This window comes from Echinops telfairi, unplaced genomic scaffold (genome assembly GCF_000313985.2).
Source record: "Echinops telfairi isolate 266 unplaced genomic scaffold, ASM31398v2 ScPeMD7_7473;HRSCAF=8511, whole genome shotgun sequence".
Lineage (NCBI taxonomy): Eukaryota > Metazoa > Chordata > Mammalia > Afrosoricida > Tenrecidae > Echinops > Echinops telfairi.
The window spans coordinates 11237896-11265741 of NW_022111377.1; the positions used below are offsets into that span (position 1 = coordinate 11237896).

Below are 27846 nucleotides of genomic sequence, written 5' to 3' on the forward strand. Positions count from 1 at the left end.
CATGAAAATAATAGTAATTTATAAATTATCATGAGAGAGAGATGGTGGGGGACGGTGGGAAAAAATGAGGAGCTGATACCAAGGACTCAAGTAGAAAGAATATATTTTGAAAATGATGATGGCAACATATGTAAAAAAGTACTTGACACAATGGATGGATGGATGGATGGATGGATTAGGAGAAGAGCTGTAAGAGCCCCCAATGAAATGCTTTGTTTAAATAAATAAATAAAGGTTTGAAATGAAAATTCTTTTACCTGGATGTGTGTAGGTTCAGATTTTAACAGACGAGAATAGAAAGAAACTTATACTTGCTGAGCTTTCTGCTCCAAGGTCAACAGTTCAAAATCACCAGCCACTCCATGGGAGAACGAAAAGCTCCCATAAAGAGCTACAGTCTTGGGACCCCAGAGGTAGTGCTGTCTGTCCTATAGGGTCACTATGAGTTGGAATCCCCTCCCTGACTTGGGTTTTGGTTTTTACATCAAGAGAAAAATCTACAACATTGTTTATAACTCACAAAGTGAATAGGTTACACCTTGCTACAGAGGTGAAATTTTTAGACAGGCTAAATATCAACATACATGCACATACTTTTATTTCCCATCTGCCACATACTTTTTTTCTCCCTTAATCTATTTGGGGTTATACTGGAAGCTAAGAACTTAAAACATAAGTGTTAAAATTAATTACATGACATTGAAGAATGTATAAAATACTTATATATTTGTCAGATTAAATATTAATTCAAAATTGCATAAGCAATAGTTGAAGCAGCAACAGTAATAATAGAAAAGCTAAGAGTAGTTAACATTTATCTGTGCCAGACCCTGTAATAAAGTCTTCAAGTACATTTTAATGTAATCATCCGTATGACTCCATTCTGCATTTGGAAATGCACCGGGAAAGAAGGCGCATACTAACTTGCCCACAGTCACACAGTGAGTAGTATACAAACTCCATCTTTTCTTGACATCTGGACCATTTTCATTAAATTCAGAGAAAGGGCAAATTGGATACCTATGGTCTTCTAAGATTATTACAGTATTGCTTAAAATACTTTGGTAGTCTCCCATCACTTACCTAGACCTGTAATAAAGCATGGTTAGTGGCATCTTGGCAAGTCTCCTATTAGTTCTCACTCCCCCCTCCCCCCACCACCCCCACCACCCACCATTTAAGAGGCCCTGGCATCTGTCATGCGTTCCATTCCACTGGACATGCCTGGGATTCTCTGCCTGGCTAAGTGAGCTGGAGGTTTCACAAAGAGCTCTGTCTAGCACCAATAAATAAACCCAGAACGCATCACCCTGATTTCTAAACTGGATTCTGTTCCCGAGTGGAGACAGGCATCTACTTCTTCCCTGTTTCTACTGCAACTCAGTCTTTGGCCAGGCTTCGTTTCTCAACCTGTCTCTGGCGGATCTGGTCATCAGTCTGGTTCTTACACTTTATCCAGTTCTAATTCCACCTAAGACCATTCATCTTTGATCTGCCTTAAAGCTTACCAAGGGGGGGTGGGTGCGGACCAGGGATAAGCTATTTAGTGGGAAATGACACAGACGTGATCATTCACATAAGGGTGCTAGGTCAGTTCTGTAGATGAAGAGCCAATGACATTACGCTCAGATGTTATAGGCGGCAATGTAGCTGCAAATGGAATTCCCATATTTTTTAAAATGCAAGCTGCTCCAAGATAGAGGAAATATTAAGTGATATGGACGGGATTCCCTCAGGAAATTATCCCAGCTGCTAGCGCCATAAATAAGAGGAAGGAAATGAAAACATTACTCATTGAAGTGGCTTTTCTTAGAGCTGGGGAGGGAGGAAGCGTCAGTGTCCTCGATCTGTTATATTTTCCAGGTGCGCTCCTCTGAAATTATATCCCGGACACACTCTGCAGCCACATATCAGGAGGGCCACTCCTTTTCCTTTGTTCTCCATGAGCCCACTCAAATTTCAGGAGCGGCTCTAATAATGGGCTGCTGGCAATGACTGCAGAAGGACCGGACATGTTGAAGTCCAGGGCACTCACGTATTTTCCCAGGCCCCTTAAGGAGATGGTGAACTGGAATTCTAGCAAAAACAAATGCAAGCCCCATATGTGGCTTGGACTCCATCCTCCTGGGCTGTGTCACGCTGGAATACGAAGGGCCTATCAAAAGCTCATGTCGTGCAATCGTTTTCAGGATTCTGCACAGAGCACCCTCAAGTATCGAGTGGGAACTGCCAGGGGCAACGAGCGATGGAAAGAGGGGCAGAAGAAAGGACCAAACCAAGACACAGAGGGATAGAAAGTGTGACAGAAGTAGAGGGGATGGGATGAGAGAGGGAGATTGATTTTTGTTTGTAATCGTGTTATTGGAGGCTCTTACAGCTCTTGACACCATCGGTCCACTGTGTCAAGCACATCTGGACCTGTGTCGCCATCATCATTTTCAAAACATTTTCTTTCTACTTGAGCCCTTCGTATCGGCTCATTTCCCACCTCCCCTCCCCGCTCCCCACAAACCCTTGATAATTGATAAATTATTACTTTTTTTCATATCTTCTAAATTTATCTGTAAAGCCAAGAATCACTGCCATCGAGTCAATGCCAACTCATAGCAAGGCTATAATAAGACAGGGTAGAGCTGCCCTCTGGGCGTCTAAGACTGCACCTGGTCACAGGAGTAGAAACCCAGCCTCTCTCCCCGGAGCAGGTAGTGGTTTTCAACCGCTGACCTTTGGGATTGCAGCCTAACCTGGAAGCACCACCTCAGCAGGGCTCCTCCGATTTTTTTTCAAGCAGTAAATATTTAAAGAATACTTTTCCTGTCTCTTTGAAGCACCTCGTTCTATTATTCCTGGTTCCAGGTGGTCTGCATGGGAAACAATCCTTGTTTTCAAAGGAAACACACATCATGGGCGGTGTGGTCAAAGAATAAATAAAGCATGGATCCTGCCCTGCTTGCCTGGCCTGCTGTTCCACCCTGTGCCGAACTGTGAGAAACAGGGAACAAAAGCAGAGGACGGAGCTTGGAGGGCTTTGGGGATCTGGTTTGCTTCCGTTCAAATAGGATACGTGGCTTTCTTCCTCCTTGACAGGCACACAGGGCTTCACAGAGAACTGTGACTTGTCATTTGCCGCCTTTTGGGAGGATGGGGGGTCCGAGGCTCCGTTAGTCCTAGTGTGTATTTCTCCCAAATGAGAAGCTGGATCCGGACTCGGGTCTGATTTCTTTTATGGCGTTCTCACTGATTTCTCACCAGGCAGACATTCCATTGTGGTGAGGAAAGGGGATGTGGGAATGGGGGCAGGGAGGCTGGGCTGGAACTGTAGAACTGACCTCTCTTGCAGCTCTCCTACTGAGCGACAGCCAGCATGTCTCAGAGCTACACGGATTGTAGGCTCAGAAGAAGGGCTCTAATTAAGCAATTAAGCTGTCATTGGGAGGTCACTTTAATACGCAGGCTTCGTGAAAGGAAATATAATAGGAGCATTTCCATGCTGACCATATAGAGTCAGCCCCAGCCAGTGGGTCTCCTAGGAAGAAATTCTCACAATGTATCTTTCAAGGAGCCCAAGGTTAATTACATCAGCCTCTCCCTGGTGACTGAGCAGAAAGTGCAAACATCTTACCAAATGAGCTGAAACCCGAGTTGGCTTTCTGATTTGCACCCCATGATGCCACCATCGGTTCAATGAAAAGTTCTTTCATTTTTTAAGAAGTCGGCTCCTCTATTTTTCATTAGAGCAGCATGTCTGTCTAGAAAGTGCATTTCTGCGATATTATCTACATTCTCATGTGGCTCAAGAGTGAGATTGTGTATCAAGAACAGCGCCAGGGAAGCAATTCAGCACAGCACCATCCCACATGTGTCCTCTTCAATTTTCCGCTGAAACACTGATCATTGCAGGAGGAGAAACAGCCATACTTCATGTATTCAGCCATGCATCTATCAATCATGCATGCATCAAACACATCGCTACCTCTTGGATGCAAAAAACTGCTGGTGTGGATCAAATGCAAGAGGCTGTGTATAACTTTCTTTCATTACATTTCCATTCGTTTCCCCCACTTGCTGGCTTTTGCCTTTGCTTGCAGGAAGTCAGGAGTAATTGCCTGGGGTTACCTGTGTGGGTTCACCGTGCCCATGAGGACCGGTGGGGACCAAGCAAGAAAAGCCCGGCAGTACAGCAATTGTTGTGTGGAGATAGTCTCCTCTCCAGCACCTTGTGTACTTGCACCCAGAGCATCAACAGAACCTCACTGGCTGTGTGATTCTGACTGCGACTTCCCAGATGAGGTCCCCGGTGTCTGCTCCTGCCGCTCCTGCCTCCCTCTCATCTACCTACTCACAGACATACCTGTTTCCCAGGGGTCCACTTTCTGCTGTTGTTGCGCAGGGACACGACTGGATCAACGAGCGGACGAAGATTCCCAGTGTGTGAGTGGTGGGGCCAAGTCCAGACCAGTGCCTGGCCCAGAGCAGGCACCAGGATGGAATGAAAGAGTGGAGCCCAGAGCCATTACCTGACATCGACGCTGGAACGCTTTCCACTTCATATTTGAAACCCTCAAGCAGCAGTTCTCAACCTGTGGGTCGGGACCTCTTTAGAGGTCAAACGGCCCTTTCACAGGGGTGGCCCGATTCATCACAGTAGCAAAATGACAGTGATGAAGCAACAACGAAAACAATTTTATGGTTGGGGGGCGGTCACCACCACGTGAGGAACTGTATGAAAGGGTCATGGCACAAGGAAGGTTGAGGACCACTGTCCTAAAGCTTAGCGTTTACATTCATAAATGTAGTCAGTCGGCGTATCGGATTACAGAATTCAAACTGATTACAAGCTAGTTCTACTTTTATCTTCTGCCTCTTCAGATTTTGCTACAAAAACACTTGTTAGAAGGCTTGAGTCGAGACCCAAAGCCCATTAGTAGGCCACTGGAGATCCCCTTGCAGAGGGGTCTCGGGGAGGAGATGAGCCAGTCAGGGTGCGATGTAACAATGATGAGAAATACAACTTTCCTCTAGTTCCTAAATGTTTCCTCCCCGCTCCCACTACCATGACTCAAATTCGACCTCATAAGTCTGGCTAGACCAGAGGAGGTACACTGGTACAGATAGGAACTGAAAATACAGGGAATCCAGGACGGATGAGCCTTATAGGACCAGTGGTGTGAGTGGCAAAACAGGGAGGGTAAAGGGAGAATGGGTAGGAAAGAGGGAAGCGATTACATGGAACTGTGTGTGACCTCCTCCCTGGGGGACAGACAACCGAAAAGTGGGTGAAGGGAGACGTCGGACAGGGCAAGATATGACAAAATACCCATTTATAAACTATCAAGGGCTCATGAGGGAGGGGGGAGCAGGGAGGGAGGGGAAAAATGAGGACCTAATGTCGGGGGTTTAAGTGGAGAGAAAATGTTTTGAGAACCGATGTACAAATGCGCTTTACACAATTGATGTGTGTATGGATTGCGATAACAGTTGTATGAGCCCCTAATAAAATGTAGAAAGAAAGAAAGAAGGGAGGGAGGGAGGGAGAGAGAGAGAAAGAGAAAGGAAAGGAAAGAAGAAAAAAAAAAAGAAGGCTTGAGTCACAGTGCTGGCCCTGCTTTCAATTGCCATGGACTTTTGCTCTGACGACGGCGAAGGCTCCTTACAGGCAAGGGTGGGATGACTTCATCGCACAAACTTTGGACATGTTATCAGGAGAGACCGATTCCTGGCGAAGGACATCATGTTTGATAAGGCAGAGGGGCAGCCAACACGAGGAAGGCCCTTCCCAGATGGCTTGACACAGGGCTGCAACAATGGGCTCAAACAGGAGAATCATTGTGCGGGTGGCACGGGGCTGGGCAGTTCTTCCTTCTGCTGTGCGTAGTCACTGTGAGTTAGAGCTCACTCAACAGCATCTCCCAACCATGACTGTGCGCCTGAACATTCTTATTTTTAAAACAAGGAGGGCAATATGAAATGATCTTCTTAAATTAATATTAAAAGATCACTTTCTGGGGGGCTCTTCCAGCTCTTATCAAAATCCACACATCAACTGTATCCAGCATATGTGTACATCTGTTTCCATCATTCTTTTCTAAACATTTACTTTCCATGGAGCCTTTGGTATCAGCTCCTCTTTTTTTCCTCCCAGGAAATGATCTTTTTCATATTCACATTGCATTTATCTATATGTCAGTGACTGTCAATCAAGTCACTTAAAATTATTTCCATATCTTATGATTCAAGCTGTTACAGAATTTTTAAAAAAGAATATGTAGAAAATGTTGAAATGGTATATGTTTTCCTGTGTATATCTTCACCAAAAATAAAATTAAAAGCGTGGTGGCATGCCCTACCCAAACATAATTCACGTTGCTATTGAATAGTACACTTCAAAGCATGAAAAATCCCCTGGACCAAACATTATCTGACAGCATCATTGGCAGATGGGTGTTTTTTCTCTTTGCTAATGGCTCTGTCTAAGCAACAAGGCCAATAAATTAATTTTAATGTCCCCAGGATAAACGATCGACTTTGTATGAATTTAAACTCCAGAGATGTTACGCAAGATATTGGACCTTCTCTTAAGTTTCACATCCAGCTTCCAGTTGGCTACAAGAGAGATGGCCGGCGCCTCGATGCTCGCCTTCACGACTCCCTGGACAACAAATTATAACTTGGAGCCTAGCTTCAATCTTGTGAAGGCACTGCCTTGCCTGGTTTCAAACCTCTGCAGAACTCCCACCCCCATAATTGGGTCCACTTGGCAACCCACAGCAGACGTCTTTCCCAATTTATGGGCAAGACACCCATAGATTTGTCCCAAGTTTACCCAAATAGTCCTTTTTTTTTCCTTCACATTTCTTTAAGTGTCTGTAAAATCTTTTTTTGCCTATTTAATATGAGGTACTATTTTACCAGCAAGCTTCATACTGAGTTCTTCTTTTATTGAAAAACTTGCTAACCTTGGCTCTTAAGTCCAGTCCATTATGCCTCCCTTTCTTCGATTGGCCATTGAGCCTACCTCTCTGGGGGCACTCATCCTTAACATTGCTACGATTATGGCTAGCATCAACAGCAAACTTTCTATATGATAAGTAGGTCCCCTACACTGTTTCAAATAAGTAGGTCCCCTACATTGTTTCAAATATCTTGACAACAAAGCTGACACAGGCACTACTATTATTATCCATATTCCAGAGTTGAATAAATTAAAATTGAAAGACTAATTGTCTCCCAAGTAACACAGCTGGAAAATGGCTTAGCCTCAGGCCCATCTTACCACAGAGTTACATTTATTTATTCTTGTATTTAAAACATTTTATTGAGGGCTCTTACAAATTTTGTAACAAGCCATACATCAACTGTATCAAGCATAAGGAAATGTGGTGAAGAATGCAGAGGGTGCCCGGCTATCAAAAGATGTAGCATCTTGGGTCTGAAAGGTTTGGAAGATAAACAAGCAGCCATCTAGCAGAGAAGCAATAAAGCCCAAATGGAAGAAGCACACCAACCTGTGTGATCAGGAGGTGTCACGGGGCCCTGGTAACGGGCATCAGAAGACCCCAAACAAACCATATTGTTGAGAACAAGGGGGGTCAGAGCAGAGACCAAGAGCTACATTTCTTAAGCAGCACACTAACTGGCACTGGTAGAGTAGTTCACATTCGTAATGTTAACTTTTTAAATGAATGTTTCCATGAAGTGCATCTGAATACTCCACTTGTCTGCTGACTAAAACACACCAACTACTTCAAATGGGATTCTCTGATTCTGATAACTTGTTTGAACTATGTGTTATATTTGACCTTATTTGCAAAAACCTGTATTTGACCTCATCTTCCCATCCATTTTGCTATCCTATGTAACAGTCCATGTGAATTTTCACTTCCTGTCTTTTCCTTCCTGTCTGCTTAGCCAAGGCTAGCTGCATGCTTCCTTAGGCCAGTGATTAATTTAACTTTAAAATAAAGAAATAAAGCAATTTCTGCATCTATATCCCATGTAGGTGGAAAATAAGCTATGTGATCAAAGGATGGCAAAAAGCCACCACCATGCTGGGTCCAAGGCACAACCCATGCTTTTCTTTGGTCATGCATCTGGACTTGGGCCTTTGGCGACGAGATTAAACTATGGCTGCCATCATGAAGGCTGGAGGGAAAGAGAAAATGGTGAAGAAATGCCTTCCACAGACTAAAAAACGTATGAATCACTGGTCTCTGGCACATTCATACTTCTTTGGGAGACTTAGTCTGTTTCAAGGCTTTATTCCGCCTTCAATGGCAATGACTGTTTCAGTTCCTGATTGGTCATTTCTTCATCCTGAAGATAACATCCCATTGTCTTTCACCTTCCAATTGCCATTGTTACAAAATGAGGATTCAGTCTGTCATTTTTTAGAAGATAATCAGCTATCTGACCCACTGCTGCTTTAAACATTTTTTCCTTTGCCTTCCCTTGTTCTTTTTGTTTTGTTTTATGGGGATGTTCTTTTTATTTAGCTTGCTTGGCAGTTTTTATTTCTTAGTATTCATCTCTCACTGATGTCTTTCATCAGTATTGGAAAAATATCATTATCTCTTCAAGTATTATTTCTTTCTCCTTTCTTTCTGGGACTCCACATATTTGTATGTTATGCCTTTTCTATGTGTTTTTTTGTGTCTTGCCCTCTTATGTATTTTTAATTATTTTATTAATCTATGTTTCATCCTGGGAAGATTCTTCTGATCTTTTTTCCAATTCACTGTATCTCTCTACAGCTCTGTCTAATGTGTCTAATTTGCCAAAAACTGCTTCAACTGAGGTCTTTAATCCAGTTGTTCTCTATATCAGTTCTAAAATTATTCATTGGCTTTTTCATATTTTCCATGTCGCTTTTTTATAGTAGGCAGTTTCTTGCTGAAAGTTTTAAATTTTTAGTTTGACTGTTGTCTCCAAGAGCATGGTAAGCACCAGTGTTTAACAACCCGCCTCTGGTAATATTAGTACACGCTCTGGCATATCAGTGAGTTTGTTTCCATTTCCTCCTACATATGCCTTATTAATGTTATATATTGTTTCCTAAATAAATTTGCCTGTGTGTTGGCTATTGTACATGAAAGGTTACTGGTATTGAAACAAGATCTAGGATGAATTTATCTTTTTTCAAAGTAGATTTTTAATTGCTTTTGCCAGATTCCAGGTGCCTGGATACATTAGCAAGACAAGATCTCCTCTCAGAATTCCCAGATGAGATTTTGGGAAGAACTGACAGGTGACTGAAACTGGACTGAAATCTCTGTGCAGCATATTTTACTTTCATTTTACCACGATCGGGAAAGTTTCACGGAATTCACACCTCACTCAGGTCCTTGACTCAAGCTTTGGCCCACTTTGCCTTGAGGGCTCACAAAAGTGTCCTTTTTCTGGTTAGCAAACACGGTAACACTTATAACAAAAGTAGCTCACAATGCTAGACCCAACATTTATTTATCTTATTTATGAAATTTCACACTACCGTGAGTTCTATATTTCTTAACGGGAATTATTATTCTTCTTTAAAAGATTTATTGGCCTTTAATCCACGTATCATACAATCCAATGGTTCAATCTTATGTGATCATTGCCTAAATCAATGTTAGAACACTTTCTTCTTTTACTCATTTGTTATTAACTTCCCATCCCCCCCCAAATACCCCTGCCATGCTCCCCAAAAACCATTAATTCAGTTATTACCCCTACAGATTTACCTGTCCTGAATTTCCTATCTAGAAACACATACAAAAAAAAACAAAAATAAAAACAGACAAGTAAAAACTAACAATGATAACAAAGCAAAACAGAAAAATTGTGATCTAAAAGAAAGCAGAAAATATTGAAAATTAGGACAAATTTTAACGAAATGGGTCAAAAGGAAGGTCAAACAGTAAGGTGTTCAATTTGAACCTAATGGCATCTGTAGTCGTCCAGTTCCCAAAACACTCTGCCAGGGTAGCAGGCTGTTCATACCACTGGTCTATGATCATAGATGATCATTGTTATTGCTAGTCTGACTTCAGTTTTCTACATCAAGAAAGTTGATCCAAATTAACATTCTAGAAACTATCTGGCTTGTATACTCCTTTGTCTATTTAGGCACCGAAGATTCATTTAGAAGGCTTTAACCTTTTAAAAAGACGAGTGATCTAATCTTGTAAAAATAACACATGAAATCACACCATTAGACGAGAGCACTCTCGAAAATGTGAGTTTTGAGTTTTCTTGAGTGAAATTTGAAAGAAGCTAGCCAGGTGGAGTTTACGCAGGCCAGTGCCAGGAAACGGAAATGTAAAAATCCATTAGTGGAGACATCTGCCTTATATTTGGATAAAATCTAAAAAGACAATGTGAAAGATGGAAGACATTTTGTTTAAAATCCAAACAGCAAAACAATTTAAATCCACGAACAAATGAAAAAGAATACCTCAAAATAAAACCTCATTCACGCCTACAGTAAGCAGAAAATACTAGTGTCAGGAGAGAATGGGTGGATGTAATAGAAACTGTCTTCATCCGACCACCTAAGTAAAGTCCCCTGGTGGGGCAGGAGATAAATGTTTGACTGTGAGCTGCAAGTCCCATCAGTTCAAACCCACCAGCCACTCCAGGAAAGAAAGATGTGTCCGTTAGCATCTATCAAAACTACAGTCTTGGAACTAATCCCTTAGACAGGTTTGGTTTTTGGTTTGGATCAACAAATAGTCATATACTTTCAACTCCACCCCCATCACACAAAATATTCGGTACCATCAGAACACTAAATAGTCCAAGTTGCCAATAAACATGCTGTTCTCAACAAGCACAGAACCCTGAGAGAGAGCGTACGTGATGCCCATTCTGGGCAATGATATGTAAGGTGGGAGGTGGGAAAGGAAAGTGTCTGCGAAAATGTTGCCTTTCTGATTAAATGGGGAACAGGTAGCAGATATAACCAACTCTATTCCTTCCTCCTTTGACTAGATTTGGCTTCAAACAGGAGGTTTGAATCTTCTACAGACATTTTATTTATAAGAAAATGAATATTTAATACACTAAAAATAATAGATCACAAATTGAATGGCTAAATCCTAAGGCTATCTATCTCTCTGTTGATCTGTTGGTAGGTGAACATTAAATGCCTTTATGTTAAGTTACTAATGGCTGGGGTTTTATGAGTTGGCATGGAAGAGATCCATACACATCCACCCAATGAGTCCCATATGGCACTGTTTTGACCCTCGTACGACTGGAAACAATGTTGACGTTTCTGCCACTTACCGCAATACAAGAGTCCTGGGGTTCAAGGTCAAAGTCGGTGAAGTTCAAAAGAACACGGTGATTTTTTTCTACCTGGATGAGCCAGGAACACTCTGAGTTACTCCTGTAAGGACTGGGGTAATTTGGAGAATGAATCTCTCCACTGGGAACATTGAAATTCCCACCACAACCTGTGAATGAGAAGCGTTCAATGAGAAGACATTCTGACATGTCGAACTCTAAACCATTACCTGTAACCACAGGTCAATGCTGTATTCATCCACTCTACCATTAGTGCCGACTCAACATTTTCAAGAACTAAATATCCTTGATGCATTTATCCCCAAAAGATGAAGGATCATATAGACACACTCAGAAAACGACTTCAAATCTTTGAAGTGTGATACAATGTGACGCCAAGTGTGATAAAATCATTAGAAATAAGTGCAAATGAAGCCATGTGTTCAAAAAACCAGGAGCCACCTCTGCACGGCGTCCTCGAAACGATACTGCAATAACAATACAGCTCCTGCACGAATTTTGAGAATACAGGAATCCATGCTTCTGCAAATTATTTACTATGTATCCTTTCAATTTTTTAATACTGAGTGGTACCATTATGGAACCTACGGGTCCAAGATTCCACAAATGAATACTGATCAAAGGGGAAATAACTACAGTAGAGAATTTCGGATTGTCATATGCTCTGTATTTGCTAGAGCTGTGGGTAGTAGATGAACCCTGAAAGTAATATCCTAAGATAAGATTTAACTTTCCATGGAACATATTTCCTCAAGTCTTCTTCAAGCCAAGCAATGTTGTTTAACCAGGAAGAAAACTGCCTGCCTTGAACGCTATGCTCCTCCTCACTCACGGCCTTCGCGGCAATGCTGACTCACAGTTGCCCTAGGACAGACTAGAAAGTGCTGTGAGTTCGGGACTGTAACTCTTCACGGCAGGATAGAGCCCCATCTTTCTCTTGTGGAGCGCTGAGGGCTTCCAACTGCGGACCTTGCAATTCACAGCCCAACAAGCCACCGCGATGCCGCTAGGGCTCCCTCCTGTCCTTCAAGAACTGTTTATCGGGGTTCAAACTGTGCACCCCAACAAGAAAGGCCGGAATCTCAGGGGCCACTGAGTTCAAGTTAGTGAGGAGAAAACTCCTCAGCCAAGGGGGAGGAGAGTGGCTGCAGCGCTTGTAGAACGCCGTCACTGTCACAGGAGTGTCCATGCAGACACTGGGGGACGGATGCAGGTTTTGCTGGGTAGAATCTCAACAATGAAACAAAGTGGACAGAAAAAGTCACTATCTGGGACCGACTGCCCAGCTTTGTTCCTTCTCTGCTGTTATCAGGTTCCTCCTGGCAGAAGCCAAGACCTGGGATGCATCCTTCCTGGATTTTGGTCTTTATCATATTGTGGCACATGAGTATCTCTCACATAGGGACTTTCTGGTCCTGAGTTTCATTCTCCCAAAATGATGGGTCAGACTGCATCTCTTCCAAGTACTTACTAGCCACATAAGTAGCCTGCAATCACCCTGTAGGATTCATCGACGGGATTATTAGGCCGAAGTCCTACTGCAAAGGACATGCCTTGCGGGGATCTACATTGAGGCCAATCTCATACAAGTTTGGCTTGGGGAGACTCCAAGTGAGTGGACTATATGAAGAAGAATGCTACAGGCATCAGGATTTGGGGGAGGCTTATTAAGAGCCTTCGAATGGCAAATGGCCAAGCCTTGCTTGCTGAAAGTGAGGGGGACTCAGAACCACCTGCTGAAGACAACCAAAGATTACAGCCTTCAGTGCGGATTATAACTCAATGTAAGGAAAAACCCAGCTCCTCACCACTGGACCCATATGTAGCATCAGAATCAGTGGAGAAAAGATTGAAGTTGTTAAGGATTTTATCTGACTTGGATCCACCATCAAGGTAAGCAGCAATCAAGGATTCAATGGGTTATGAGTTGTGATGCTAACCCTAAAGTCAGCAGTTCAAACCTACCAGCCACTCTGAGGGAACAAAATAAAGCTTTCTGTTCACATAAGGATTTATATCCTTAGAAACCCAAAGGGCCAATTCTACTCATTCCTTTGCATTGAGATGAGTCAGAATGGATTCAGTAGCAGTGAGTTTGGGTTTGTTAGGGATTCGTTTTGGGGATTTTTGGTATAAGACTATAAGCAGGAAATCACAATATAACAATACACAATAATTTTTGTGTGTTTTTTGGTAAATCTAAAATATACCAACACAAAACCCTCCACTGCTATTGAGTTGAATCTGACCCATCACTCACTCACTCATTCACTACCATCGAGGTGGTTCTGGCTCATAGTGGCTTTATAGCACAGAATAGTACTGCCCCTTTGAATTTCCAAGATTTTAAATCTTTTCCCCAGCCGAAGAGTCTCCAACTGGTGTGTTTAAACTTCTGACCTTGAAGTTAGCAGCCCAATGAGTGGCCCTTCGCTCCCTCAAGGCCCTTTGAGCAACCCTCTCCAGGGATTCCAGGGCTGCAAACCTCTATAGGAGCAGACAGCCTCATCTTGCTCAAGAAAAGTAGCTGATGACCTTGAACTGCCAATGTGGGGCTTAGCAGCCTAACAATTGCCCAAGAGGTCCACCATGGTGTTATTGACCAATTTGCCAATTCACAAACAGGCAATTGATGAATTGGCACAAGTCCCTTAGAGATTAAATATGCCAAGTCAGTTCCCTGCTTCCAATTTCAGCACGGGCTTGACTATTCTAGTTTTCACATATGTAGTGACTCTTTGGAAAGGTAAGGGATTATATGACAAGGTCTTATTCACCATTTTGTAAAACAGTGTCTTCATCATCCCTTTCTGCAAACAGGTGAACTTTTCCTAACAGTTCAGCTAAAGCACTTTGTAATATTTACTGCCTTGATTAGCTCACCTCCAGGGACCGCATGCCAGGAGACGTTGAAGCCTCTCCCATTGATGGAGCTGTCTGTCTTAAACCGGATAGCTAGTTCATTTCCAGTGCTGGAAACTTGCATGGGGTTTTCAGATGATCTGTGGGCACACAGCTGGGCTATCCTCGGAGAGTGGAAATCAGGTCCTCCATAGACCTAAAGTGCGGTAAAAGAAGGGCAGGGGAAAGGCCTCTAATTAAGAGATACATTACATAAAGACTACTATTCCCCACGCTTCTTTTTAATACCAACTCTCGGATTCTATTGTGATTAGAGAGTATCATCTCAGTTTCACTGGGTAGGGATGGCCTAGATATAAACTTGAACTAGATTTTTGAGGGCACTCCTCTGCCTTAATAACACTGTAGACAACAGCAAGGGGAGCAGAGCAACGAAGTCCTCAGGGAATACCACAAATAGACTTTGGGGCAAGGGCTTGGCGCCCCAACAGAATCGACTGGAAAACACTCCTAAAAGGCAACAAACAGTCTTCAAACTAACTACAGGCTTTTCTTTCTTGTTTCTTTTTTTTTTTCGTTTGTCATTGGCTTGTTCTTGTTGTTTCGTTTTATTTTGGTGTTTGGTTTTGCTCTGACTTGCTTTTGTGCATGTTATTATCTCCGTAGGTCTGTCTAAATAAGATAGGCTGGATGAACAATCTGGAGGAGAAAACAATGGGACCAACAGTTCCGGGGGGGACATGGGAGAGGAGGAGGTGTGAGAAAGGTAGAGGTGTTAACAAACCCAGGGACAAGGGAACAACAAGTGATCCAAATCAGGAGGGTGTAGGAGGCCTGGTAGGGCGTGACCAAGGGTAATGTAACCGAGAGGAATTACTGAAACCCTAATGAAGGCTGAACATGATAGTGGGACAAGAGGAAAATAAAAGGAAATAGAAGAAAGAGCTAGGAGGTAAAGGGCATTTATAGAGGTCTAAATAAAGGCATGTACATAAGTAAATATATTTATATATGAGGATGGGGAAATAGATCTATGTGCATATATTTATAGATGTAGTATTAAGGTATCAGATGGTAATTGGGCCTCCACTCAATTATTCCCTCAATGTAAGAATACTTTGTTCTATTAAATTGGCATTCTATAATGCCCATCTTCCCCACACAATCACTGAAGACAAAGCGGGTGCATAAGCAAATGTGGTGAAGAAAGCTGATGGTGCCTGGTTTTACAATTGCTGTATGTATGGATTGTGATAAGAGTTGTATGATCCCCTAATAAAATTATTTTTAAAAAACACTATAGACAACCTCCTGAGAAGTTCCTGTACATTTCAAGCTGAACTGAGTAAATTTACCCACAATCTCCTCTATCCTCCTTTTCCCCACTTTTCCTCTCTTCCTGGGATTCCTTGCTTTCCTTAGCAGAGTGTGCAGATAATAGACGAGTTCTGGGGACACAGTGGCTACGAGCGGGGCTGCTACCCACAAGGTCAGCAGTTCGAAACCACCGGCCACTCCACAGGAAAAAGATGAAGCGTTCTAATGCCGTGTTCTAATCCCGTAACAAGTTGCAATCTCAGAAGCTCACAAGCGGCAGTTCTACCCTGTCCTCTTGGGTGGCTGTGTGTTGGCTCCAACTCGATGGACAGTGAGTGTAGTGGGTTTTGGAGTTTGGTGCAGATAGTACAGGGTGGAGACTGATTCCCTTTTCCTATCGCACCTGTAAAGGAGCACTGGTGGTACAGTGGCGGAGCACTCGGCTATGAAGCGAGAGCTTGCTGGTTCAAGCCTACCATTGCCCTGGGAGAGGCTTGGTTCCAGGCTTGGAACACCGAGGCATCCATCAGGAACAGAGGCAAATAATGTTGGCATAAAAGCATATGTACATGAAAATGAAACTAGTGAAGGCTGTTGATGCCCTGGTTCTTTGGCTAGACTCTTCCACTTACTGTGCAGACTGAATATTTTATAAATTAGGAATTAAACACTGCTTTTTTATCTCTTCAGACGAAGTGGAAATGTAAGTAAACGTGTTCTGGAGCATTCCCCAAATAGGAATCCTATAGATAACTCCTAAGCCTGCTGTCAGCATGTCCGCTGCCAAAAATTTGGCCAGTATCATAAAAACATGTCCAGAAATTGCCACAGACTGCATCATATTGCCTGGGTGACTCCTTATGGATCTATGTCACCTGGCTTCCCCTAAACTGGTAAATGTCAGGACTAGAGACCCAGAAGCCCAACAATACATTCCTCCTAGGATGTAGGAGTAGGTCTTACTCAGAGACAGCCCCTTGCGGCCACTCTCAACCCAGCCTAGTCTCGAGGACATCTCACATAGGGGGCTCTCAACCTCCCTGGGGCCCTGCTGTGTGTGTGTGTGTGTGTGTGTGTGTGTGAGAGAGAGAGAGAGAGAGAGAGAGAGAGAGAGAGAGAGAGATTCCATGAAAGATGAAGCTTCCCAGTCCCACAAAGAGTTAGTCTTGGAAAACAGCAGGGGCAATTCTACCCTGCCTGTCACGTGGCTATGAGTCAGAACTGACTTGGGGGCAGTAGGTTTGACTTGGATTTTGGCGTGCAATAGAAAAGAAGGTATGTGGTGAGAGGTGGGGGTAGAAACACACAGAATCAGTCCGGTCAAACTTGTGCATACATGAGGGATTATTTTTGAAAACTGTTCCCAGGTATATTGCTGTCTGCATCCTTTACAAGCGCCCCCACCCTCACCCACCCCCCCACTTGCACGTAACAGACCAGAACCAGGAGGCACATCTCTCAGTGAGGTTTGTGCGACACAGCACGCAGTGCCGTCCCACCTCTCCTAGCTGCGCCCGTTTCCACCTCTAGGTCCCTCTCGCCCTGCTCCTGGGGCACCCTGGGTCCTTGTGGATCCCAATAAGGGAATCACTCAAGTGCTCTGTGGGGTGAGTGAGTGAGAACAAGAAGCCTACTTTTGGAGAGGAGGATGTGATTGGAATCTATAATGATTTCTTTGTCTGATTAATTCCCCCAAGCCATGAGGGACTGGCCCAAATGAATGAAACTGCTGTTCCACAAAGCGCAGGGGCTGTACTTGCAAAGGAATGAAGCAGGCTGGCCGCTGGGGGTATTTTCATTCGGAGAAGCTGGTGTTTGCGTGGCCTCCCAAGTCCCATCAAAGCAGCCCTGAAGGAAGAGCCCTGTGGGGCCCCCTCCATGGACACACAGGCTAAAGGAGGCCCCAGCGGGCAAGGAGCCTTCCTCTCCGCTTGTTTGGTGTGCTTGAACCTTTTCAGGATAGGTTTACCCCCCACTGGACCCGGGAGCAGTACCCCAGCCTTCAACAGGCAGCATGTGCTTCTAATCATCTAAGCCCAACCAACAGCACATATTTGGGGAGAAAATTGCGCTCCAGGGTTTCGTTCTAACAACAAGAGCTCGCATGTCAGCAAAATAGTCTGTTTTCCCTGCCCGTGGGTCCCCTTGAGAATATAGACATAATGGGTTAGAGTTGGCGGGGCCCGAGACACTTCCTGAAGAATAAATGCTGGCACTTTGGACCTTCTCTGCTCTCCCATGTACGACGACGGCATTCACCAACCACCAGGGCACCGGACCAGACCCAGCTAGGTGCCCCAAGCAGCAACTGTCTTGGTCTCATTGCAGCAGGGCGGGACTTTCCTTTCCTGCGTTCTGTTTGCACTGCTGAGAGTTTTCCCGAAGATTGAAGGGAACACACACACACACACACACACACACACACACACACACACACACACGAGTTTCCATGACAAGAACAAGAGAAAGGCACTCTGGCTTTCCCAAAATAAAACCAATAGTTAGCACATGGCTCTGAAAAGAGGGATGGGATGGAAAGAATGTCAAGGTGTGGTTCCTTCAGCCGATGCCTAAGTGTCGAAGGAAAAGATTGGATCTGAAGTTCAGAGTTATGTAGTAAAACGGCAACGTGAGCGACGACGGGAGGAGAGAGCACATTCCAGAGCCTGTAGTTTTAATCTGTTTGAAACAGTTGGTTCTGCTGTTAGCTCCATTTAGTGTCACAATCAAGGCAGCATTCCGGGTGACGAGTAACCAGGCACTGCTCTTTTCTCTAACTGGCCTTTTTTTTGGACACTAATTTTTGAAAGGAGAGGGAAAACCCCCTCAAAACTCATGGTGATACTTGGTGAAATCCAGGTAAAGCCTCATAATGCCTAATGCCTGGTGACCATCAGGTCTCACTCGGCTGCTCTCCACCACAGAAGAAGGTAACTTTGAACAAATGAGTGCAGAGAGCCAGCAGGACTTTTTAGCCACACAACCCCAGGGGATGACAAATGACAAACGTCTACTGCTACCACGCAGTCAGCCTCCAACACCCGAAGAGAAAAGCAATCTTTTTATCAGTATCAATCCAAATGGATCAGCACATTGCCCACCTGAGTTGGACATGTGCAAAGTCAAAATGGAAGCAAGACATCAACAGCCTGCATCCCTGAGCTTACCAAATGAGCCTTCGCAAAATATTTGAGCAAGGAGCTCAAAATCTTCCCCCAGGCACTGCTTTTGCTATGACCAGGGAGGCCATTGCCATGTCAGCTTGTGCTGTGACCTCTCCCCTGGGCCATTTCGGGCAGACACAGGGACGCTCACTGCCTGCTGCTGCCTGGGGTCCTGGATGTAGTCACCCCGTGCGAGAGGCCGTTTGCAGGAGACAGTCCGGTCTCGGCTTGCTCACGTCATGGATGTGAAAAAGCTCACAGCACAATGAACCCATTGACATCTTGCCACGCGGACAACAATCACACGCACTTATGGCAATATGAACACGAAGAGCTGAGAACATTGCACGTCGCTGTGGACATTGTGTTTATTCCTGGCCCTCGGTAAGTGTTAAGGGGATTTACACAACCAGGGAGTATCCTGGTTGGCAAGGGGACTCGCTGAACATGCCACACGTGTGTGTTATTTCTATTCCACACAGTGAGTGTGAAATTTGGGAAAGGTCTTTTAAAAAGAAAGAAAGAAAGAAAGGCTTGTCCTTGGAACTGACTTGGCCGGAGCACTCACATAAAGACGGGGCTGGAATCTGACCTAAGATGTCATTAGTTCTATATGCCTTAAATGGCACAGCGCTGTCCTCCTTCTGAAAGAAGTGACTAAGTTTAAAGTTCCTCGAGACTGCATCCACTCCGTGAGGACATGATTCCAGAACTCCACCCCCTGCCCCCAAGGAAATAAGTCTGTGATTTAATAAAGTTTCTAAGTGTTATAGCTTCCCATAAAGTACATCATATGAACTGTTGAATCATGGCTGGGATTACTTCTCAGCCCTTTGATTTACTATCTATGTGGTGATAGGGGGAAAATCCCATCAATCTCTCTAAGCATTCGTTTCCATGACTGTTAAATGGGGACAAACTTGATCTCTGATCTCACAGCATTATTTCACATTCAGCTGTGAAAATGGAATTCAAAACATAGCCCTTTATAAATAAAGAGAGAGGTATGGGATGGTAGTGTGCAATCTGAAATGCGGTTGCTTTCGTTTATTCAAAAAACATTTTGTGTATGCTACTTGATGGGCACTCTCTGACCCTAGGTAGATAACATTAAAACAAGTAAGTCAGTATGTAAATAAATAAATAGAAGGAAAAAGAGGAAGCAGGAGAGAAGGAAGGAGAGGAGAGAGTAGAAGGAAACAGCAAAAAAAAGAAGAAAGAACAACAAAAACACACACAGTCAAGATCCTTACCTCCAGGGAGTCATAGATGCAGCTTGCATGCTGCTCCACATCGAAGTCATGGATGGTGAGCTGAATGCTGCTCCCGAGGGCTGTGCTAATGTACCAGACGCACTCTTTGTTGGGGGGGTACTGGTTAGGATAGCCGGGGCTACTGAAGAAACCCATGTCACCAGACAGCTCCCCACCACACCCTGTGACAATAGAAAGGCACCATTTGTTCAATGTACAGATCAGTAATGGGGGGAAAATTTTTTAAATTCAAATAATAAAAAGATAACATAAAAAAAGAAGAGTCCATTTTGGAGAAAACCCAAAGCATTCTAATAAAGTCACACTTGTATACTTATAAAACAATGATAAAAATTATAACAACAACATTTTCAAAAAGTATTGAGTATTGAGTGTGGTCTATTCCTCAGTTATTATTTGCATGGCGTCAAATCTTTGGTACACTGTTTTCAAAGAAAATGTCATTAAAATTTTTATATTTTCCTTGGTATATTTGCATTAGAATTACATGGTTTGAAGTCTGGATAATATGAGCTTTGTTGGACAAATTATGTCCCTGGGTCTTCAGTTTCCTTATATCTAAAAAACTGAGTTTGAGAGGATTTATTTCTAAAGCTATTTCATACTAATAACTAAAATTCTAAATGTTAAACAATCTTTCGCTTTGTACTGATGACTGTAGGAAATTGAATAATAAATCTTGACTAAAAGCTTGATCTATGAAACATATATTAGAAAGTAGGAATACTTTAAAATTAAAAACCTTTATTCCATGAAAGACATGGAACAAAGGTAAAATGAATAAGACAAATCACAGACTAGGAGAAGATATCCAAAATATACAAAGATCTTCTGAAATGGGCAAAAAGAGCTGAAGAAATGCCACAGGAGATGTGCTCACTCCATGTAGTTTTGAGAATGATGAGGACAATGAATGTACAAGTGTGCTTTATACAATTGATGTATGTATGGATTGTGATAAGAGTTGTATGAGCCCCCAATAAAATGATGTTTTTTAAAAAATATGCTCACACATTACCATTGAATGGATTCCATAGGACACAGTAGAACTTTTCCTTAGGGTCTCTAAAACTTTAATTCTCTACAGGAACAGACAGCCTTGTCTTTCTTTCACAAAGAGGATATAGGGGTGTCAAACAATCATATGAAAAGATGCTCAATATCATATCTATAGGAGCTACAAATTAAAACAAGAAAATACTAATACACACTAATTAGAATGGTTAAAATATAAAACCTGACACCATCAAATACTGGCAAAATGTGGAGTAACTGAAACTCAAATTTAACATATGACCAGCAGTCACACTCCTATTTATCTGAATGTGGTGAAGAAAGCTGATGGTGCCCGGCTATCAAAAGATAAGACTCTGTGATCTTAAAGGCTTGAAGCTAAACAAGCAGCCATCTAGCAGAGAAGCAACAAGTCCACATAGAAGAAACACACCAACCTGTGCGATCACGAGGTGTCCACAGGATCAAGTCACAGGCATCAGAAGATGTAAAACAAACAAACAAACAAACAAACAAACAAACACATTGTTGAGAATGAGGGGGATGAAAGCAGAGACCTAAAACCCGCCTGAGACAACAGGATATTCCCTCACAGAAGGGTCACAAGGAAGCGATGACACAACCAGGGCATGGTATAGCTCTGGTGAAACACACAATATTCCTCTGGTTCCTTGAGGCTTCCTCGCACCCCACTGTCATGAACCCAGTCTTGCCTTTCAATTTAGGCTAGACAGGAGCATGAACACTGGTACACATAAGAGCTCACGACACATGGACTCCAGCTCTGATAAACCCCTCAGGAACAGAAATGGGAGCAGAGATACCAGGAGGGTAGGGGGAAGGTGGGGAGAGAAGGGAAAGAAAGGGGAACAGATCACAAGTGACACGTTCCCCCCCCCTCCCCGTCCAAGGGGGAGGAACAACAGAAACTGTGGGAGAGGGAGATAGTGGTTGATATAAGACATGAAAATAATAATAATTTATCAAAGGGTCATGTGGGTGGGAGGGAGGAAGGGAAGGGAAAAAGAGGAGCTGATACCAAGGGCTCAAATAGAAAGAAAATGTTTAGAAAATGATGATGGCAACATATGTACAAATATGCTGGATACAATTGATGTATGGATCGTTATAAGAGCTGTAAGAGTCCCCCCCTAAAATGATTTATCAATAATAAATGAATAAATAAATATAGTACCATTCCTCTTGATTGTATCATTTCTGGCATAGCAATCCATATAATTTGGGGGTACAAAATAGCCAATATCGGCCCATTTCATTGCACTAGTGCCTAGAATATTGATGTGTGTGCATTTTTGAAGACTTGAAATTTTTCTAGATTCATATTTCATACAGTCAAATAATTAATCCAATGATTAATTGATGTTTGTAGCGCTTTCTTCTCATTTTGAGTGGTGTCTCATCAGCAACTGAAAGTCCTGACGGTTAATCCCACAGGCTCTTACTCGACCCTCACAGCTGACTGAGAAGGCAGCAACCTCCTGTAGGGGCCTGCAGGCACGTGGAGGGACAACCCCTTGTCCCTGGTTCTTCCTACCCAACACATGGCCAGCAAGAGCTTAATTTTCTTTGGCACTAATTTCTTCTCTACACATAAGCCCAGCATGTAGCCAACGCTGCCAGTCTCCTCAGCAAGGCCTCTTTTCCCTGGATTTTCAGAACCTTGAACTAGTGTGTGATTTGTAGCAAGGAAAAAAAAAAATCATGTCACAATGGTGTTTCTGTTGTTATTGCTTTAAATGACCAAATGAGGTTTGCTTGTTTGTTTGTCTGTGTGTCTATCTGTTTGTTTTTCCCGAGTTCTCCTTTAGTAAGAAGAGAGAAGGGTTCACAACAAATTAGAAAACTTGAAGCCAATGGATTTGGATCTGTGTGATTGTGAATATGAAGGAAGAGGCAGGAGTTGTCTCTCTTCATGCCTGCAGGACCCTACAGCAGGTTGGAGGAGAATCAGGCAAGCCCTTGGCCAGCCATAAAGACGAACTGGGCATGGGCCAATTCAAGCCCCAGCCAGGTAGGCGGTACACTTGGGCAACCACTAGGCCCCGGTGGGCTTAATTCAGCCAATGGGGTTAAGCAATACCTTCGACCACGCCTCCCAACAAGAAGCCTCAAATACCTTGACCTCAAGATCTCCTGGCTTCTTCCCCTTTGGCTCCTGTCCTGTGTCCACTTGGCCATGCCGTGGTCTCTCTGGCCTCAGGCTACCACGTTTGGGGTGCAGTCCCACGAGGTGTGCCCATGTTTAGTGACTGTAAAGCCTGAAACTTCTGTCCTTTATAAAAACCCATGTGGATCACAAACCAGCCTTCGGCGTGAATTCTTTCATAGGGGAAGCCAAGAACCGCGTGGCATTCCCACCCGAGAAACCTAACAAATACACATGCAAGACTTCAAACTGACAGCAGGAGTTGAACTTTTAAAGCAATAAATGAAAATATCTGTAAAGAATATAGCCAAGAGAGCCCAGTGGAGCAGGTCTGCATTCATACCTGCGGTCGTCAGGAGTCAGGGTCCGACTCAATAGCAACTTTCAACAGCAACGATCTAAAAGGGATGGCAATGACCTAGACAAGCATTGCAGAGCCCTCATAAAGAAAGTGGTGGTCTGAGGAGGACGTCACCCAGGAGTAAGCAATGGAAAGATGAATGGAGTCTTCGGAGAGTTCCGACTTGGGGAAAACTGGGGTTAGCCGTGGTGGCTCTTTGTAGGCAAATGAGAAGAGAGGGTTTTCCTGGGGAGACAAGCTCTCAGACTGCTTGAGTTTTCATGGCTGCTTTTGGAAAGAGTGTAGCCTACCGGGTAAAGCATGGGTGATAGCATTAGGCAAATGGATCCAAACCGGCCGGGGTAAAAGTTGAATTTAGCCCCCCCGGTTTTCGGCCGTGGGCCTGGGTTCAAGCCCAACAAAACCAAGCCCTAAAACAAAAGGGTGGTGGAGAAAACAGCAAAACAAAGGGCCCAACCAAAGAACCTTTAAAAGAAAAGCAACCCCCGAAAAACGGTTTTAAAATTTAAACAAAACCCAATTAAAAAAGGGAAGAAATCCCAAAAAAAAGACGGAGCTAGAAGAGAAATTACAGGTTAAAAACATGATCAAGAATCATCCAGAGTTTAGAAATGAGGTGTTCCCTAAGCCACAAACAATACAGATAAGTTTATCTTCTTAAGGTAATTCAGTTTTCAAAATGCTCTCGATAAGCACATTATCTTACTTGAAAATGCATAAGAATGTTAATGGCAGGCCCAGAGAAGCATTGAAACTCAAGAGGCTCCGGACTTTAATAAATGGGAAGGCTGGGACAAAATGACCCCTGGCACAGTGCTCTCCCTCTCTGCCGGGTTGAGTACTTCAGCCCGAAGGCAATGGCAATGTTGCATACTGCCCTCAAACAACAAACAAACAAACAAAACAAGAGGATGTATGTATAGCTTGTGATAAGAGTTGTATGAGCCCCCAATAAAATGATTAAAAAAACAAAAAGACACCATAGCAACCTAGAAAAATAAATAAAGCAAAACTCTTTTCATGTACATTCAGACAAATCTGAGAGAATCTATTATGTGCATGAATATCATCAGACACCAACTGACCTGGAGAATCATATGCTTCCCAGTCTTTCCCAAACTCTTAGGGCCTGGTGACTGATAATCTATTTGATTTGAATTGCCTCCAGACGCCCAAGCACCAGCTGAAAGGAAGTGCTTACCTTATCATCAGGAAGCACATTGATCCACTGAAATCATGACCAGGAAGAGGTAAAACTATTCCTAAACCTGCCTGTTACTCATGCAGATAATGGGTTTTGAGGTTTCACATGAGAACTTAGCTAATCCTTTTTTTGTAACCCTAGAACAACATTGAAAAAAAAATTTTTTCAAAATAATCTAAGTTCTGTCTTCAACTTGGATTTCCTTTGTTTTGTGCTGTTTTAACAAAAGGGCTTTACTGGAATGAATAGAAAATCTGCAATGAAAGAGCTAAAGGGCCACTGAAAAATTATAGATTATTATTTTCATATCTTACATTGTCCTCTATCTCCCTTTTCCCACTTTTCTTTTGTTATTTGAAAATAATAATCCATAATTTATTAATGGGTCATGAGGGAAGGAGGGTGAGAGAGGGAAGGAAAAATGAGGAGTTGATATCAAGGGCTCAAATAGAGAGAAAATGCTTTGAAAATGATGAAGGCAACATATGTACAAATGTGCTTGACACAGGGATGAATGTATGGATTGTGATAAGAGCTGTAAGAGTCCCCCAAAAAGAGTATTAATAAAGAAAAAAAGACAGCACATTAAGAAAATTAATTCCTCAGCAAAAAGCTTCAGGGGGAAAAAGGCGCTGAAGGGAATCACAAGCGCAGGTCTTTAAAAGGATATTCTGTCTTGATCTATGATTGTTCAAATAGTCAGCTCTTCGCACTGGGCATTCTCCTGGCAGTATGTTCCATATCCCGATAGTATCAAGAGTGGCTCAACTCTAGAGCCCATCAAAGGCTGAAAGAAGAGGAATCTAGGAATCAAAGTGTGACCCAAACAAGACATCCTCACCCCTTTATCCTCTCGTTTCTGTGTTTGATTTTAAAAGAGGCCAAAGTATAATTCACTAGAATAACTAATGGTGCTCCCATGTTCCATTAAAATGATTATTTTTAAAATGTCAAAACTATTACAATGAAAATCAAACACTCTTATTGGTTCTGCAATGCCATGATCAGTCCTGCAAAAACAGCAGCATGAGGGGGGAGGGGTCAGCTAGAGATGTTACTGATGTACATTCATGTAAGGGCAGATGGTATCTGAGCTGGTAATGCTGAATTTGGGGGCACTATAAACCTAGGCAAGGTAAGGCGTTTCCTAGAGTATACATTTAATACCCAGGTCTCACTTCCAGATCACCTACGAAATACGAGGGGGGTTTCAAACATTTCATGGAAAATGGAATGAAAGACTAATGGGAGTCTTCCCATGCACTTTTTGAAGCCCCCTTGTTCGCAATACTGTAAAGTTTGACCAATTGAGATGCACCCAAGAGGAATTAAAGAGAGGCAAACATGATAGTGGGGCAGGAGGAAAGAAAAAAGAAATGGAGGAAACAAATAGGGAGTAAAAATTATGTGTGGGTATATGATATGCATATATGTAAAGATATACATACATAATGGTAGGTGTATTATCTATATGTATATATATGTGTGTGTGTGTGTGTGTATGTGTGTGTGTAAGTACAGTAAGTAAGCAGACTGATCTGGGGCCTCTACTTAAACCTTACGTCAGTACAAGAACAGTTTGTTCTAATACTGTGGCACTGTATGGTACTCGTCTTCCTGACACGATGACTGAAGACAAAATGCGTGCACAAGCTAAGGTGGTGAAGAAAGCTGATGGTTGGAGAAAACAACAGACATCGCGATGGTTCCGGGTGGGACAGGGGAGAGGCAACAAACCCAGGCATCAAAGAATAACAATACATCGAAAATCAATGGCGAGGAGGGTCTAGAATGCCTGGTGGGGATTGATCAATTGCAATATAGCTGAGAGGAATTAGAGCTTAATGCAGGTCAAACATGATAGTGGGACAGAAGGAAAGGAAACAGGAGAAAGAATTTGGAGGCAAAAGACATTTATAGCAGTATAAATATAGGCGTGTAATTATGTAAATATATTAATATATAACAATAGGGATATAGGTCTATGTACATATATTGATATGTTAAGTATCAAGGTGGTAGATGGACATTGGGCCCCTACTCAAGTCCTCCCTCAATGCAAGAACACTTGCATTTTATGTGTTCTAATAACCTGGCATTCTATGAAGCTCACCTACCCAACATGATTGCTGAAGTCAAGATGGGTGCATAAGCAAATGTGGTAAAGAAAGCTGATAGTGCCCAGCTATCAAAAGATATAGTGTTAGGTAGCAGAACAGGGACCAGGGGTGTCTAGTGGGCAAGCACCAATTCTGGGCCCAAGCCAAGTAGGTGGTGGTATACCTGGGTGGGCCCAAGCTAGGCCAGGTGGACTTAATTCAGCCAATGGGGTCAACCAGAACCGTCAACCACGCCTCCCAGCCAAAGGCCGGAACCTGGAGACCACTTCTCTTTTTCCAGTGCTCCTCTGCCTTCTGCTTGGCCATGCTGCATCTCTCTCTCGTCTCTCGCCTCACGCCACCATGTGTGGGTGTGCAGTGCCTCGAGGGTGCCTGTATTCATTGACAGTATAGCCTGAAACCACATCTGTCCTTTATAAAAACCCACTTGGATCACAAACCAGGCTTTAGCATGAATTCTTCCTCGTCTGAAGCCAAGAACGAAGGTACTTCCCACCTGAGACATCTAACAATAGCATCTGGGGTCTTAAAGACTTGAAATTAAACAAGTGGCCATTAAGCAGGGAAGCACCAAAGCCCACATGGAAGATGCACACCAGTCTGTGGGATCATGAGGTGTCCACGGGACTCGGTATCAGAAGTCCAAAAACAAGTAATCAGACTGATGTGAAAGAACATAGGCATGGTGGAGACCCAAAGCCCACCTGCAAAATAATGGGACATTCCCTCCCAGAAGGGCCATACGGAAGGGACAACCTATCCAGGGTGCAGTAGAGCAGTGATCCTCACAACTATCCTTAGTTCCTTAACATTTCCTCCTCCCATTATTATGGCTTTACATTTACCTCCCTAAACTTCCTAGACCTGTGTTTATACATTGATACAATCAAGATCTTTCCATGCATGAAATTCAAGATAGATAAACCCCTCAGAAACAGTAAGGGAACTAATGACTCCCTGAGGATGAGGGAAGAGAGTGGGGAAAAGGGGGAACTGATAGCAATGATGACCGTATAACCCCACTCGAAGGGAATGAGCATCAGGATTTCAGGTGATGGGATAACTGGGATGGTGTAA

The 27846-nt window shown here is 43.2% G+C and overlaps 1 protein-coding gene across 1 annotated transcript in view; it reads right to left on the bottom strand.

Annotated features, from left to right (window-relative positions):
• CUBN (cubilin) overlaps window positions 1-27846 on the bottom strand; it is a 303548-nt gene that overhangs the window by 146764 nt on the left and 128938 nt on the right. Inside the window, exons 29-32 of the mRNA XM_004716015.2 lie at window positions 19883-20064; window positions 14170-14344; window positions 11266-11435; window positions 6556-6649 (exon numbers count right to left, since the gene is read on the bottom strand). Coding sequence (XP_004716072.1) covers window positions 6556-6649; window positions 11266-11435; window positions 14170-14344; window positions 19883-20064 — 621 coding nt within the window. The remainder of the gene's footprint in view (window positions 1-6555; window positions 6650-11265; window positions 11436-14169; window positions 14345-19882; window positions 20065-27846) is intronic.